We start from the raw sequence: 18823 nt of genomic DNA, 5'->3' as shown, positions 1-18823 counted from the left end.
CAGCATTGTCGTATAAGCACATATTCGCTCAACCATCATTGTCCTATAAGCACATATTCGCTCAACCATCATTGTCGTATAAGCACATATTCGCTCAACCATCATTGTCCTATAAGCACCCATTCGCTCAACCATCATTGTCCTATAAGCACACATTCGCTCAACCATCATTGTCGTATAAGCACATATTCGCTCAACCATCATTGTCCTATAAGCACACATTCGCTCAACCATCATTGTCCTATAAGCACACATTCGCTAAACCATCATTGTCGTATAAGCACACATTCGCTCAACCATCATTGTCGTATAAGCACATATTCGCTCAACCATCATTGTCCTATAAGCACACATTCGCTCAACCATCATTGTCCTATAAGCACACATTCGCTAAACCATCATTGTCGTATAAGCACACATTCGCTCAACCATCATTGTCCTATAAGCACACATTCGCTAAACCATCATTGTCCTATAAGCACACATTCGCTCAACCATCATTGTCCTATAAGCACACATTCGCTCAACCATTATTGTCCTATAAGCACATATTCGCTAAACCATCATTGTCCTATAAGCACACATTCGCTAAACCATCATTGTCCTATAAGCACATATTCGCTCAACCATTATTGTCCTATAAGCACACATTAGCTAAACCATCATTGTCCTATAAGCACACATTCGCTAAACCATCATTGTCGTATAAGCACACATTCGCTCAACCATCATTGTCCTATAAGCACACATTCGCTCAACCATCATTGTCGTATAAGCACATATTCGCTCAACCATCATTGTCCTATAAGCACACATTCACTCAACCATCATTGTCCTATAAGCACACATTCGCTAAACCATCATTGTCCTATAAGCACACATTCGCTAAACCATCATTGTCCTATAAGCACACATTAGCTCAACCATCATTGTCCTATAAGCACACATTCGCTCAACCATCATTGTCCTATAAGCACACATTCGCTCAACCATCATTGTCGTATAAGCACACATTCGCTAAACCATCATTGTCCTATAAGCACACATTCGCTCAACCATCATTGTCGTATAAGCACACATTCGCTAAACCATCATTGTCCTATAAGCACACATTCGCTCAACCATCATTGTCCTATAAGCACACATTCGCTAAACCATCATTGTCCTATAAGCACACATTCGCTCAACCATCATTGTCCTATAAGCACACATTCGCTCAACCATCATTGTCCTATAAGCACATATTCGCTCAACCATCATTGTCGTATAAGCACACATTCGCTCAACCATCATTGTCCTATAAGCACATATTGCTCAACCATCATTGTCCTATAAGCACACATTCGCTCAACCATCATTGTCCTATAAGCACACATTCGCTCAACCATCATTGTCCTATAAGCACATATTCGCTCAACCATCATTGTCCTATAAGCACACATTAGCTCAACCATCATTGTCCTATAAGCACACATTAGCTAAACCATCATTGTCCTATAAGCACACATTCGCTCAACCATCATTGTCGTATAAGCACACATTCGCTCAACCATCATTGTCCTATAAGCACACATTCACTCAACCATCATTGTCCTATAAGCACACATTAGCTCAACCATCATTGTCCTATAAGCACACATTCGCTCAACCATCATTGTCCTATAAGCACACATTCGCTCAACCATCATTGTCGTATAAGCACACATTCGCTCAACCATCATTGTCGTATAAGCACATATTCGCTCAACCATCATTGTCCTATAAGCACCCATTCGCTCAACCATCATTGTCCTATAAGCACACATTCGCTCAACCATCATTGTCGTATAAGCACATATTCGCTCAACCATCATTGTCCTATAAGCACACATTCGCTCAACCATCATTGTCCTATAAGCACACATTCGCTAAACCATCATTGTCCTATAAGCACACATTCGCTAAACCATCATTGTCCTATAAGCACACATTCGCTAAACCATCATTGCCCTATAAGCACACATTCTCTCAACCATCATCGTCCTATAAGCACACATTCGCTAAACCATCATTGTCCTATAAGCACATATTCGCTCAACCATCATTGTCCTATAAGCACACATTCGCTCAACCATCATTGTCCTATAAGCACACATTCGCTCAACCATCATTGTCCTATAAGCACACATTCGCTCAACTATCATTGTCCTATAAGCACCCATTCGCTCAACCATCATTGTCCTATAAGCACACATTCGCTCAACCATCATTGTCGTATAAGCACATATTCGCTCAACCATCATTGTCCTATAAGCACACATTCGCTAAACCATCATTGTCCTATAAGCACACATTCGCTCAACCATCATTGTCGTATAAGCACATATTCGCTCAACCATCATTGTCCTATAAGCACACATTCGCTAAACCATCATTGTCGTATAAGCACATATTCGCTCAACCATCATTGTCGTATAAGCACATATTCGCTCAACCATCATTGTCCTATAAGCACACATTCGCTCAACCATCATTGTCCTATAAGCACACATTCGCTAAACCATCATTGTCCTATAAGCACATATTCGCTCAACCATCATTGTCCTATAAGCACACATTCGCTCAACCATCATTGTCCTATAAGCACATATTCGCTCAACCATCATTGTCGTATAAGCACATATTCGCTCAACCATCATTGTCCTATAAGCACACATTCGCTCAACCATCATTGTCGTATAAGCACACATTCGCTCAACCATCATTGTCGTATAAGCACATATTCGCTCAACCATCATTGTCCTATAAGCACACATTCGCTCAACCATCATTGTCCTATAAGCACACATTCGCTAAACCATCATTGTCCTATAAGCACACATTCGCTCAACCATCATTGTCCTATAAGCACACATTCACTCAACCATCATTGTCCTATAAGCACACATTAGCTCAACCATCATTGTCCTATAAGCACACATTCGCTCAACCATCATTGTCCTATAAGCACACATTCGCTCAACCATCATTGTCGTATAAGCACACATTCGCTCAACCATCATTGTCGTATAAGCACATATTCGCTCAACCATCATTGTCCTATAAGCACCCATTCGCTCAACCATCATTGTCCTATAAGCACACATTCGCTCAACCATCATTGTCGTATAAGCACATATTCGCTCAACCATCATTGTCCTATAAGCACACATTCGCTCAACCATCATTGTCCTATAAGCACATATTCGCTCAACCATCATTGTCCTATAAGCACACATTCGCTCAACCATCATTGTCCTATAAGCACCCATTCGCTCAACCATCATTGTCCTATAAGCACACATTCGCTCAACCATCATTGTCCTATAAGCACACATTCGCTCAACCATCATTGTCCTATAAGCACATATTCGCTCAACCATCATTGTCCTATAAGCACACATTCGCTCAACCATCATTGTCCTATAAGCACACATTCGCTCAACCATCATTGTCGTATAAGCACACATTCGCTAAACCATCATTGTCCTATAAGCACACATTCGCTCAACCATCATTGTCCTATAAGCACACATTCGCTCAACCATCATTGTCGTATAAGCACATATTCGCTCAACCATCATTGTCCTATAAGCACACATTCGCTAAACCATCATTGTCCTATAAGCACACATTTGCTCAACCATCATTGTCCTATAAGCACACATTCGCTCAACCATCATTGTCGTATAAGCACATATTCGCTCAACCATCATTGTCCTATAAGCACACATTCGCTCAACCATCATTGTCCTATAAGCACACATTCGCTAAACCATCATTGTCGTATAAGCACACATTCGCTCAACCATCATTGTCCTATAAGCACACATTAGCTAAACCATCATTGTCCTATAAGAACATATTCGCTCAACCATCATTGTCGTATAAGCACACATTCGCTAAACCATCATTGTCCTATAAGCACATATTCGCTAAACCATCATTGTCGTATAAGCACACATTCGCTAAACCATCATTGTCGTATAAGCACACATTCGCTCAACCATCATTGTCCTATAAGCACACATTAGCTAAACCATCATTGTCCTATAAGCACACATTCGCTCAACCATCATTGTCGTATAAGCACACATTCGCTAAACCATCATTGTCCTATAAGCACATATTCGCTAAACCATCATTGTCGTATAAGCACACATTCGCTAAACCATCATTGTCGTATAAGCACACATTCGCTAAACCATCATTGTCGTATAAGCACATATTCGCTAAACCATCATTGTCCTATAAGCACACATTCGCTAAACCATCATTGTCCTATAAGCACACATTCGCTCAACCATCATTGTCCTATAAGCACATATTCGCTAAACCATCATTGTCCTATAAGCACACATTCGCTCAACCATCATTGTCCTATAAGCACACATTCGCTAAACCATCATTGTCCTATAAGCACATATTCGCTAAACCATCATTGTCGTATAAGCACACATTCGCTCAACCATCATTGTCCTATAAGCACACATTCGCTCAACCATCATTGTCCTATAAGCACACATTCGCTAAACCATCATTGTCCTATAAGCACACATTCGCTCAACCATCATTGTCCTATAAGCACACATTCGCTCAACCATCATTGTCGTATAAGCACACATTCGCTCAACCATCATTGCCCTATAAGCACACATTCGCTCAACCATCATTGTCCTATAAGCACACATTCGCTCAACCATCATTGTCCTATAAGCACATATTCGCTCAACCATCATTGTCCTATAAGCACATATTCGCTAAACCATCATTGTCCTATAAGCACATATTCGCTCAACCATCATTGTCGTATAAGCACACATTCGCTAAACCATCATTGTCCTATAAGCACACATTCGCTCAACCATCATTGTCCTATAAGCACACATTCGCTCAACCATCATTGTCGTATAAGCACATATTCGCTCAACCATCATTGTCCTATAAGCACACATTCGCTCAACCATCATTGTCCTATAAGCACATATTCGCTAAACCATCATTGTCGTATAAGCACATATTCGCTAAACCATCATTGTCCTATAAGCACACATTCGCTCAACCATCATTGTCCTATAAGCACACATTCGCTCAACCATCATTGTCCTATAAGCACATATTCGCTAAACCATCATTGTCCTATAAGCACACATTCGCTCAACCATCATTGTCCTATAAGCACACATTCGCTCAACCATCATTGTCCTATAAGCACACATTCGCTAAACCATCATTGTCCTATAAGCACACATTCGCTCAACCATCATTGTCCTATAAGCACACATTCGCTCAACCATCATTGTCCTATAAGCACATATTCGCTCAACCATCATTGTCCTATAAGCACATATTCGCTAAACCATCATTGTCGTATAAGCACATATTCGCTCAACTATCATTGTCGTATAAGCACACATTAGCTAAACCATCATTGTCCTATAAGCACATATTCGCTCAACCATCATTGTCCTATAAGCACACATTCGCTCAACCATCATTGTCCTATAAGCACACATTCGCTCAACCATCATTGTCCTATAAGCACATATTCGCTCAACCATCATTGTCGTATAAGCACACATTCGCTCAACCATCATTGTCCTATAAGCACACATTCGCTCAACCATCATTGTCCTATAAGCACACATTCGCTCAACCATCATTGTCCTATAAGCACACATTCGCTCAACCATCATTGTCCTATAAGCACACATTCGCTCAACCATCATTGTCCTATAAGCACACATTCGCTCAACCATCATTGTCGTATAAGCACACATTCGCTCAACCATCATTGCCCTATAAGCACATATTCGCTCAACCATCATTGTCCTATAAGCACACATTCGCTCAACCATCATTGTCCTATAAGCACATATTCGCTAAACCATCATTGTCGTATAAGCACACATTAGCTAAACCATCATTGTCCTATAAGCACATATTCGCTCAACCATCATTGTCGTATAAGCACATATTCGCTCAACCATCATTGTCCTATAAGCACACATTCGCTCAACCATCATTGTCCTATAAGCACACATTCGCTCAACCATCATTGTCCTATAAGCACACATTCGCTCAACCATCATTGTCGTATAAGCACATATTCGCTCAACCATCATTGTCCTATAAGCACACATTCGCTCAACCATCATTGTCGTATAAGCACACATTCGCTCAACCATCATTGTCGTATAAGCACACATTCGCTCAACCATCATTGTCGTATAAGCACATATTCGCTCAACCATCATTGTCCTATAAGCACACATTCGCTCAACCATCATTGTCCTATAAGCACACATTCGCTAAACCATCATTGTCCTATAAGCACACATTCGCTCAACCATCATTGTCCTATAAGCACACATTCGCTCAACCATCATTGTCCTATAAGCACACATTCGCTAAACCATCATTGTCCTATAAGCACACATTCGCTCAACCATCATTGTCCTATAAGCACACATTCGCTCAACCATCATTGTCCTATAAGCACACATTCGCTCAACCATCATTGTCCTATAAGCACACATTCGCTCAACCATCATTGCCCTATAAGCACATATTCGCTCAACCATCATTGTCCTATAAGCACACATTCGCTCAACCATCATTGTCGTATAAGCACACATTCGCTCAACCATCATTGTCGTATAAGCACACATTCGCTCAACCATCATTGTCGTATAAGCACATATTCGCTCAACCATCATTGTCGTATAAGCACACATTAGCTAAACCATCATTGTCCTATAAGCACATATTCGCTCAACCATCATTGTCGTATAAGCACATATTCGCTCAACCATCATTGTCCTATAAGCACACATTCGCTAAACCATCATTGTCCTATAAGCACATATTCGCTAAACCATCATTGTCGTATAAGCACATATTCGCTCAACCATCATTGTCCTATAAGCACACATTCGCTCAACCATCATTGTCGTATAAGCACACATTTGCTCAACCATCATTGTCCTATAAGCACATATTCGCTAAACCATCATTGTCGTATAAGCACACATTAGCTAAACCATCATTGTCCTATGAGCACACATTCGCTCAACCATCATTGTCCTATAAGCACACATTCGCTCAACCATCATTGTCCTATAAGCACACATTCGCTAAACCAGCATTGTCCTATAAGCACACATTCGCTCAACCATCATTGTCCTATAAGCACATATTCGCTCAACCATCATTGTCCTATAAGCAGAAATTCGCTAAACCATCATTGTCCTATAAGCACACATTCGCTAAACCATCATTGTCGTATAAGCACATATTCGCTAAACCATCATTGTCCTATAAGCACACATTCGCTAAACCATCATTGTCCTATAAGCAGAAATTCGCTAAACCAGCATTGTCCTATAAGCACACATTCGCTCAACCATCATTGTCGTATAAGCACATATTCGCTCAACCATCATTGTCGTATAAGCACATATTTGCTCAACCATCATTGACCATTAGCTGTGCTCATCAGGCTCCAGGATAAAACAAATACTAAATACAGTGATGTGCTTATGATGCCCTACCTTCTTGTTAGCCATAACACAACACTCAGCCAGACGGAGCCAGAGGCGTGGATTTGAGGAGTAGACCTTGACAGCTTCGACAAGACAATCAAAAGCAGCGACGGGTTGGCTACAATGCAGCAGCTGTATGCCCGTGTTGTAGAGCAGTTCAAAGTGCCGACTCATCGGTAAAGAGAAAAGAGGCTTGCCTGAGATCCCGTGGCCTAGAAAGCGATGCAAACAAGATCAAATTATCAATTTCTTTCCTACCTTGATAGCTTAGCTAACATTATCAATTTTAAGCAAACCGAAAGGAAAGAATAAAAGTTACAGCTTGAGAAAGATTTTCTTTAAAATATACCTGCTTTGTTTCTATGCAACACTAAGAATAGCTATTGATCTAGCTAAAAATCCTGTTCCAAACGCTTATAAATATTTACTATTAAAGATGACAGTTTCAAAATACATGAGGCGATCCAGACACCAATACCCGCATCAAGGGATCTTTATTTAAAGTAGGTGCTGCCTCACGCTGCTATAACACTAGTAATAAACATCTATAGATTGTTTTTTTAGATAAGTGATTAAAACCACGGAACATCTTTAACTGCCGTTCTTTGGGGATATCAGGAAAAACAAACCAATGCAAAGAGAAAGCAATTTCACACTAGCCATTTATCTTTGTCTGATGCTTACAGCTACATAATAGCAATATGTATAATAATAGCAATGTAGCAATAATATGATTTGAAGTTTTGTGAGCCAAAACATTTTCAGACTATCTTCAAATGCTTTCAAGCGATGAATTGTTATCAAAATTAAATTTATTAAGAATGTACTTTCATTAAAACAACTCAAAGATGGCTAAAAAGCCAGGCAAACCCAGTAACAATAGTCATTAGCTTATCCAATGAAGTGAAGAAATAATAAAAGTTTCAGCAGTAATTTATACTTTTTCCAGAATACATGAACGCCAGAAATTTCCTTCAATACCTACTACCTAGTGATGTGAAGGCTTACCGAGTGTCTCGAGCTTCAATTCCTTAGCGAGATTCTCATTTTCTGTAAGGGCTTTCTTAAAGTAGAAGGAGCCGAGGTAGTGCTTTCTCATCATCATGTGAATACATGCCAAATTATTGTAAAACAAGACAGAGGACGTGTCCACCAGACGCTTTGGACTGAAAGTATATTACAATGAAAATATATAATCAAACCATGTACAAACAATAGCGTGTGGTGGTTGATAAAGGAGATAAAATCAACAAACAATTTTTTCACATAAATTGTCATAAAAAAATTGTAAATGAACAGCTACCAATGCTCTGTAATTAAATAATCGAACACTTTTTCCTTGAAACTCAACCTGTCCAGGACAATTATATAGTAATGTCTGTACCAGAAGAGAGAATCAGACATTCAAAATAATTTGGTGGCATGAAACAAGAGGAGACAAACCTTGTGGCAGGAGTGATGGAGTTGAGAATTCTCATGGCTTTTTCAAGGTTTCCACGGAGATACTCATAATTAGCCTTCATGTAAGCAGAACAAGGCTCCTAAAATAAAAATGCTACAATGACAACTCTAAGGAAGTCATCACCTTATAAGCAATTTGAAAATAGCAGGCTGTTACGACTAGCAAAGCAAGACAGTGAGACCTGTAAAACCAATTATACGAAGTTTCCATACGGCGATAGCGTAGTGACACACCCTATAAGATGCTGCAATATCATCACAAAAACAGCCATGCCGCTCTCATTTTATCGTGATTCAGTGTTACTGTTTGGAAGCGAAACATCCGTGCGTTAGGTCACCTTCGTACCACGGATACAGCCTTAGCTTTTGTACCACGGATACAGCCTTAGCGACCAATGGCTTGGCACTTGTGTACGCATAGGTCTTGCTTTCCTGTTGCATCATATGCAAACAATGTTTGGGGAGTCGCACAACCATTCCTCTACTATAGCTCCCTATGGAAACATGATCTGCTTGTTGACTCAGCATAGCGCATCGGCACTGGCACACTCAGGTGTCGCTATATCTGTACACTATCGCTGTACACTATATCTGTACACTATCGCTGTACACTATATCTGTACACTATCGCTGTACACTATATCTGTACACTATCGCTGTAAACTATATCTGTACACTATCGCTGTACACTATCGCTGTACACTATATCTGTACACTATCACAGTATGGAAACTTTATATTAGTTTCATCGGTATAATACCCTTAATAAAAAATAAATACAAGTACGAGGTAAGAAATGTTTATGAATGCACTGACCAAAACATGTGTATATAAATGTGTATATAAGTATTATTTTAAAACATTTGGAAAATTACATTATTTTAGCTTAGTATTACAAAAAAATTGAAAACAAGCAATTAGACTAACAGATTGAAATATAAAAATAGAAGAGTCCAAGCTTTAATCATACTAGCTGCATGAATAAATATCCGTCACACAGCTCAAACATAACTGAATGTGTAAACACCATTTTGTGAATATAGAAACTTACTCCAGTTGAGTTATTCAAATTCTTTAATTCTCGCTTACAATGTTTCATGGCTCTTGACATCATCAGACTCTGCACCTTGTACTACAAGTGAAACAGCATACGTATTTTCCCACATCTTACATTGGCAAGAATAGATTTTACAATCATGCCATAGCACCGCTGTATGCTACGTATAACTTTTCATTCTCACGATAAATCTATGGTGACACCTTGCCAATGACAACCGATGTATAAATTTACCAGAGCCAATTTCAGCTTCCAGTTCTCTATTTGCCTGTCAGATAATGAGGTTTCGCTGCTCGACTCTTCCCCTTCCTTTCTAGGGAAAACAATCTTCTCAAGACTGTTGATGATGGCAATAGCCCTGTCAGGCTGAGATGTGCAGAGGTAGAGCTCAGCCAGCAGGCACATCACCCTCTTGCTCAGGGACTCGTCTGTTCAAATATCAGCCATCATAGCCGTATCAGCAGACAATAGTCAGCCCGCAACATACAAAGTTAATGCACTCCGATATTTGCATCTTGAAACCGTTACATATTGGAGCAAATATTCTTAGAAGAATATATTTTATTTCATTTCTTTCATTTCAGACCCCAGATATACCATAATAAATACTTCAATTAATTATGTATAGTATTGAAAACAAATTCATCATTGAACGCTATGTAAAAGACTGTGTATTATATATACAAAAACAGAAAAAATAACCAGCAAAGAGAGGTTATCATTGTACTTCACCCTGAAGATACATGAAGAAACCGGAGGCTCAGTATTCTCTAATATTTCATTTATTTAATTCACCAACTTGTTTACTTACGCTGACCAACTTGTTTACTTACGCTGACCAACTTGTTTACTTACGCTGACCAACTTGTTTACTTACGCTGACCAAATTGTTTACTTACGCTGACCAAATTGTTTACTTACGCTGACCAACTTGTTTACTTACGCTGACCAACTTGTTTACTTACGCTGACCAACTTGTTTACTTACGCTGACTTGTTTACTTACGCTGACCAACTTGTTTACTTACGCTGACCAACTTGTTTACTTACGCTGACCAACTTGTTTACTTACGCTGACTTACGCTGACCTACGCTGACCAAATTGAAATGTTTCAAGAAGTTTTAGACACAAAATGTTGAAAATTACTTCCTATGCTGATACAATATTTGTCAAAATTCAATGCCATATGTTATAAAATTCATAAGTAGAGGTGATTATATGCTAAAACTAAACTGCACCTTTATCTGCCCATTATTCAGTACAATCAAAAGGAAATAACAAAATAAAACAAAACTTACCTAAAGGTTCGAGAAAGGTGTAGAGCTTCTCAGTGATTGCCAGAGCATTGCCGTATCTCCTTGTATGGTAATATATGACAGCCTGGTTGTAGTAAACAATACACTGATCTACATCATCAAGAGAGTCTATGTCAGTCATGCTCACCTGCGCCTGTAATGCATCCAAACTTTCCTAATCTAAATAAATTTGGGTGTATCGAGAAGACAATCACAGCACTAGTGCTTATACTCAGCAATTGTGGCCATCCTACACCAGTGTCAAAAAATATTTGTAACCACGTCTTTCAGCTGCAATGAGTGACACTCATGACTTGTTCTGATATAGTACTGTATGCGGTGTGTTGGAAATACAGCTTCAGCAAATGAAGGAGTATTTTTCAACAATTACATCATGAGTATGGATAACCCACAAACACCAAATTAGAGTTCTTAAAAACGTGAACGCAGCTCACCAATTCGCAAACTTTGATCAAGCTAGCGAGGAAGTCATCTGTGGTCCGCAGGCCTGACTGATAATAGTCAATGACTGACTTGTTGTGAATTACTTTGGAGTCACCTGCCCTTGAACTCATCAGCTTGTCAAGAATCTTTGCGCAGCCGTCCAGTTGTCGTTTATCAAACTCTATGGCCGCCTTACAAACAAACAATAAGCATGAGCGATACTCACGAGTTTCTACTGAGTTACATGCTACACCACTGAAGTACATGACTGTAAGCAAAGCTAATGCACATTGTAGTTGCAATAAGCTACCAAGTCACACCAGTTAATTACATGTAATTGTCATCAAAGCTGATTATATTTTTACTATAATTTTATTTTGTTGACTAGCTGTTGTCATTTTTTGTTTTATAATTTATGTATGGCATAATTTGAAAAACATTTCTGTTTGAAATGAAATCATTGCCAATAAACTAATACATGTATATATATATATAATAATAAATTACATATAATATTATAAATAAAAATAAATAATATACAACAATATAAAATAATATATAATAATATTTAATAATGTATAATATAAATAATGCATAATAATATAAACAAGATATAATATCATAAATAATATATAATAAATAATATATAATAAATAATATATAGCAATATGAATAATACATAATATAAATAATATATATTATAAACAATATTTATATATAATATATATATCAATTCTAGATAATATATATACTCTGGATTATATATACACTTGTATATATTATCCAGAATAGGAAACAGCAAAAGAATGCAATTGCTATCCACAAATGCTGTGATGTAGCAAGTGCACACTCAATGTTTAGAATTTTTAGAACAAGTGTGCTTTGTTGAGAAAGAAGAAAAGATACTACACCATGCTTCCCATTTCTTTCTCCTGCTCAGTCACAGCTGGAATAGCTGGTAGGGAATCAGAATGGTCATCTGCAGCCGCGCTGGAATTATCATCTGCCATCGCGTTTTACTGATAACATAAAATTGAAACAATATATACATGTATATGCAGATACAGCTTCAGAAAGGAAACAATTCTGATTTTTTGCACATGAGAGGCTGTGGATTAGGTCTACTGCAAACTATTGCGAAGACAACTCGATTTGAAGCTATCTTATTACTGTGACAAGTGGAGATAATTACTACTAGCTACTACCGTAGCTCATTGCAAGTAGAGGAGTTATGAGCTCCCACAATGGTTGGTGAGCAACAAAATTAACAACCAAAATGTGCAATAGCTTAAGCTGCGAAACATTAGCTGATATAGAAGAACAAGTTGCACACCGGACCAGACTATCGACAACAACTAACTCTGATGAATGGACAATAAGCTAAAGTCAATTGCTGGAGTGAAATTCAGTAGAAGAGTGTTTAAATGTCTGAAACAATGGTATGAGCTAGGTCTTTAATGGCTCTGTTGGTTGCTAAGCTATGAAGGCCTTTATGTTCTCTGAAAGACTGGATCGTGAACAGAAAAAACAGTAAATAGGTAGTCAACAGGTGTGAGTGAACATTCCACACAAATTCAATAATGCATACTATTCAGACTGGCGGATGAGTATGAAAAACAGTGCACAATAAATACCTAACTTTCTAGGTGATCGGAAATTACTGAATCACAGCTAAATGGTCAAACAAGTCACTAGCAAAGAGGTCATGGCCACTACAATACTCGGTGGTGCTATTTAGCTGAAATCCAACTCACTACTCACTTAGAATGCGATCTCAAGCTAACTAAGGTAATCCTTATTTCAACATGATACATACGACAGACACAGACTGAGACATAAACGAGCATGATTTGCTATGAGCAATGCCAGCCTAACCAGCTTGTTGACAATAATTGGAAGACAACTTTATAAGAGAAAATCAGTTGGTAAATGTGAAAAGCTAAATACAGTACAGTATATTGATGAACTTACTAATTTTCACACTTTGTTTTACGTGTTACCAATTGATGTTGTGGTTCTTATAAAAAAAGGAATCCATCCCATCATGTAAAATTATTTAACACTAGCTGTACTACCCGGCGTTACCCGATTAATAAAAAAGTCTTTGGACAGAAAATTTATTTTTATATAACATACCGTATACAACATTTACCCTTCTAATTTTTAAACTTCTTATCATGAGAAAATATTTTAAAGCAGACCAAATGAATGAAGAGGAAAAAGAAAACAACTGTAAAGGTTTTCAAGCTTTTTCAGACAACTGCCACTTTTAAATTTCATATCATGAAAGAAGTTTTTTGTTGAAATAAATTAGGAAGAAAAATAAAACTGTAAATTTGTTTAAATGTAAATGTGAAATAATTAGCAAGTAATGCCTAAATATAATCTGTTTAGCTATGATTACAATGAAAAATTATTTAATAAATAAGGTAATAAAAAAGTCTATTTTATTTTTATATAATTATAATTTAGTATAATTAAATATAATTTTTTTTATAACATATAATAACATTTGCCACTCTAACTTTCAGACTACATATCATGAGAAAAGTGTTTTGAGTAATTGAAATAAATGAAAAGAGAAAATGAAAACAACTGTAAAGGTTTTTAAACTTTTCCAAACAACTGTAATTTTAAAACTTAATATCATGAGAAAAAGGTTTTGTGCAGGGCAACTAAATTAAAAATAAACAAAACAACTGTAAAGGTTTTTAAACAACTGTAATATTATAATTTCATAACTTTAAGTGACGTATAAGAAGGTTGTTCAAAAACCGAGTTGTTCGAAATCCGAAACAATCTTCCTCATTAAGATAAAACTATCTAAATTATGTAATTCGTTCCAAGGCAAAAAAACTTCAGTAAAATATTTTATCAACATTTTACACCATAAGCTGTACTGTATACTGCATACTATAAATAGAAACGGGTAGATATAGATCGTGTTTAATTTTAATAAAATTTAATAAAAAGTTTTCTATTTATGATGATGGAAATAGAAAACAGAAGTAAACATTTCGTACGTTTGGCTCTTGAAACATCCAAAACATTAAAGGTTAAGATACATTACTAAAAATGCAAAAATTGATAATGAAATAGCAAAAAATGCAACAGATCAGTTACATCAAAGATTGTAGGAAAAAGAAAATATAAACAGCAATGGCACATTTACTTCACATCTTTAAAGGAAAATCCTCCTCCAAAACAATTTAGAGTAACTTGACTAGAGGGGTTATCTCCCTAGCAAATTTCTTCGGTAGAGGAGACGTCGTCCCAGATGGTTCCTCCCTTTTTGTAAAAAATTTATGCATCGTAAAATGCTTCTCTGTTTGTTAGCAAATGTTTCCATGCGTTTCCGGAGCTTCGTTAATTGCAATGAGCATGCTCCGGTTTGGTCGAGAGCCGAATTCATATTCGAGCTCCGAGACGACAAAATCTCAAAATCTTTGGTGAAAAACCAAAGGCTAAAATAATTAGCATAATTAGAATAGCTAAATACAGTATATTGATTAACTTACAAATTTTCACACTTTGTTTAACATGTTACTAATTGTTGTTGTGGTTCTTATAAACAAAAAGAATCCATCCCATCGTGTAAAATTATTTAACATGAGCAGACAGACCTGGCGTTGCCCAGATGATAAAACAACCTGAATTTCTAATTTTTGTTCTTTTATTATAGTAATTTCTAAACAAATACAACTAACTAAGAAAAAATAACAAAACAAAGATATAAGATAAACAAATCGAACAAAATTTTCGTATCTATTAATATTTTTTAATAGAATTAAACAAAGTCAAAAAGTATAAACCTCATTTTTCTTTTACGTTTTAGGGTAAAGAAAAAGCTAATGAAAGGTAAAATTTTTGTATTTTATATTTCAAGTTTTATGTAAATTTTCTGTGAGTCTCAGTAAAAAATTTCTAAAGAAAAAATGTGATTAATAGTCTTGTTACATATTTTTTTTAAGATTATGAAATCTTTGGTTTAGGTTAAAATATTCGTATTTTTTGGGCAAATCAAGTTAATTAATCTCATCAAATTAATCTCATCCTATTTTTACTTTTACCATATTTTATTAAAATCTTGGTAAAAGTACCAAAATCTTTTTGTTAAAATGTTATAATTCAGGGTAAAAAAGTCAGAAAATCTAATAAAAAAGGCTCTTTTGGCCATTTTTTAGTCGAAATACGGATTTTTTGCTACCTGTATTTGATAAAAGCTCCACAAAATCTCCAAAAATTTTTTTTTCAAGTTTGTTAAGCTCAAAGCATGCTAAAAAGCATGGCATCATTTCTATAAGCAAATTGCATTAGTTAGGCTATTGATGTAAATTAAAATTACATAATCTTCGAGGGATCGTTTAAATTAGTAGGGTAATTTTTTCTAAAAGTAGAATATTCTTGACTTCGGTAAATTTTTGTTAATTATTCATATTTTAATATATTTATAAAAAAGGGTTTGGATGGGGCATGCAAAATATTTAGGGTTGATTACTTTCTGTCAAATTGAATTCTCATTTAGTGAATATATCTATCATATTTTCCATCTACCGGTATTCTCCGCAGCCTGTACTATTACAAAATCGTATTTAGCGTCATTTTCATTCACAAAAACATTTCATCAGCCCTAAAACCTAGGGGTGTTAGGGCCGATGAAACTTTTTTGTGAATGAAAATGACAAAATATATCCCAAGTTTTAGGTCAAAACCCATAACCCCTAAAACTTAGAAAGTATCAATGATAACCACATGCAAGATTTTAGACCAATCTGTTATCGGGAATGTATGTTCTATAAAGAACATGCACATACACAAACTAACTTATACAAAGAATTTCACTTATATAAATATACTAGCTGTGCCTCCCGGCGTTGCCCGGTTCTAAAAATCTGCTTAGAAGTGATGAAAGTTTCCTACCACTTGCTATTAGCCTGGCACATTTCCAATGGAAAATGGTATTAAAAATGAACTTATAAACAATAAGAAATAATGAGATTTGTCCGCCACTTGCTATTAGCCTGGCACATTGCCAATGGAACATTCCAGTAAGCCAGTTAATAAGCGCTAGGCTTCTAATGATGGTACGCCATGACGTTGCGTCAGCGTTGTCCAGCTATTCTAATAATAGCTATAGTTGGAGGGACACACATACATACGCACATACTTTGGGAAATATATATATTTATATATATCTATACATATATATATATAATCTATTTATATATATACGGTATATATATAAATAGATCATGAGAAATGTATTTTGACTAAGGAACCATTATGGTCAGTATGAACATTAATGGAGCCATTCATACCACTGTGCTTGAACTGTTCATAAAAGCGCTCCCAAAAATGGTAGTGTCATTCATGGAATGGGATCATGCTCAGCAAAATTGACAATAAAAATTTATTTTTACATGTGAAGTATTAAAATAAATGATGTATGGAGGCATACATTTGACAGTGACATTGGTCAACAATGGGCTCCCTTTACCAATGGCTAATTAAACTGTTGATACTAAGAAACAGCAACTAAATGTAGTGTTTGTATAACTTAAATGATGTTTTGATACTTTTTCAAGTTAATTCTCACACTTGGATGTAAATATTCTCATTTTAGTTACAGGTATTAAATATGGCTAGGTGAATGCGACATAAACTGACTATTAAGCATTTTAAATGCATGAATTTAAGGTATGCAATTATACATTGTCTATAGCAGTGGTTCTTAACCAGGGAGAATCCTCCTCCAGGGAGAATTTGGAGATTTTTGAGGGGGAATAGAGCACTAGTTATTTCACTATATTATTTAGTTTAGTATAAGAGAAACAGCAGTAGGACTTGCCACTTCTACATGTACCTTCACAGTAGTAGTAGTCCACTTCTCTACACAGAAACTTTATGTATGTACATGTATATATACAGCTCCTACTATACTGAAGCATTTGTACAATTAGACCAACAATTATCTCTAGTAACACCCAGCGAGACATGGAAATAAGGTGAATAATAGGGAGGTTTAGAAAATACACATTACAGCAACGGCTAACAGTTGGTGAACCAACGATTAGTTGTGATTTTATGGTCCCTTTTCTACAAATGTTTAGACATGTATGTACTATGTATCCTCATGTAGGGCACTTTAATATATGTACATGTATCATAGCACTTAGTTACCGTACGTTTTGTTACTTTGTATGTTAGTTTGGTAATGACTGCAGCTAAAAAATTAAAGCTAGTAAGAGGCCTAACCTATGAACTTATTCAAATATAGATTCCATATTTATTAAACAAACAAGATATTTTTGTCGACACCATTAGCATATCAACTCAAGAATGGCAAAACCAAAGAAGTGAGCCTACGATGAACAGTATTTGGACTTTGGATTTTTATATCTCATGAAACAAGATGTTGAAGTTCCACAACGTGTTGTGTACAACAACTTTTACCACGGAGTCCATAAAACCCCATCAACCGAGACAACATTTAAACAAGGTACATCAAGAGCACGCAAGAAAAGAATGAGCTTTCTTTGAAAATAAGAAGACAATTGAAGCGGGCGAGATTAAGTAGTCATGGCACTATCAAACAGCAGGCATCTTCAACCTTACAAGCATCATATACTGTCTCTTATCTCATTGCTAAAGACAAGAAACCACACACTATGGGAGAATTGTTTATTAAACCAAAAATACTAGAATGTGCAAAACTAGTACACCCCCCTTTGTGAAACAGCTACCAAGAAAATTGCTGAAATCTCCCTCTCAAATTGACACTGTTTGCTCTAGAATTTATGACATTTCTTCAGATACATAAGCTCATGTCGATCAGAAAATCAAAAAGTCTTCTTATTTCACCATTTAGCTCGATAAAACATCTGATGTCGCAAGCCTTCCTTAGTTAATGGTATTTGCTCGATACATTTGGCAAAATGCTATTGAGAAGGAAATTCTCTTTTGTCACCTACTACAAACAAAAACTGCTGACACTGATGTCCTGC

At 36.4% G+C, this 18823-nt stretch overlaps 1 protein-coding gene across 1 annotated transcript in view; it reads right to left on the bottom strand.

Moving 5' to 3' along the window:
- Positions 1-18823, bottom strand: part of LOC137385392 (CCR4-NOT transcription complex subunit 10-like) — a 35483-nt gene that overhangs the window by 15041 nt on the left and 1619 nt on the right. Inside the window, exons 2-9 of the mRNA XM_068071844.1 lie at positions 12731-12838; positions 11831-12010; positions 11379-11529; positions 10315-10508; positions 10075-10155; positions 9006-9103; positions 8571-8728; positions 7572-7774 (exon numbers count right to left, since the gene is read on the bottom strand). Of these exons, the coding sequence (XP_067927945.1) occupies positions 7572-7774; positions 8571-8728; positions 9006-9103; positions 10075-10155; positions 10315-10508; positions 11379-11529; positions 11831-12010; positions 12731-12829 (1164 nt within the window). The 5' untranslated portion in view covers positions 12830-12838. The remainder of the gene's footprint in view (positions 1-7571; positions 7775-8570; positions 8729-9005; positions 9104-10074; positions 10156-10314; positions 10509-11378; positions 11530-11830; positions 12011-12730; positions 12839-18823) is intronic.

Source organism: Watersipora subatra, chromosome 1 (genome assembly GCF_963576615.1).
Source record: "Watersipora subatra chromosome 1, tzWatSuba1.1, whole genome shotgun sequence".
Classification (NCBI taxonomy): Eukaryota; Metazoa; Bryozoa; class Gymnolaemata; order Cheilostomatida; family Watersiporidae; genus Watersipora; species Watersipora subatra.
The sequence above is the reverse complement of the archived record's forward strand: the minus strand, read 5'-3'. Positions and strand labels throughout refer to the sequence as shown.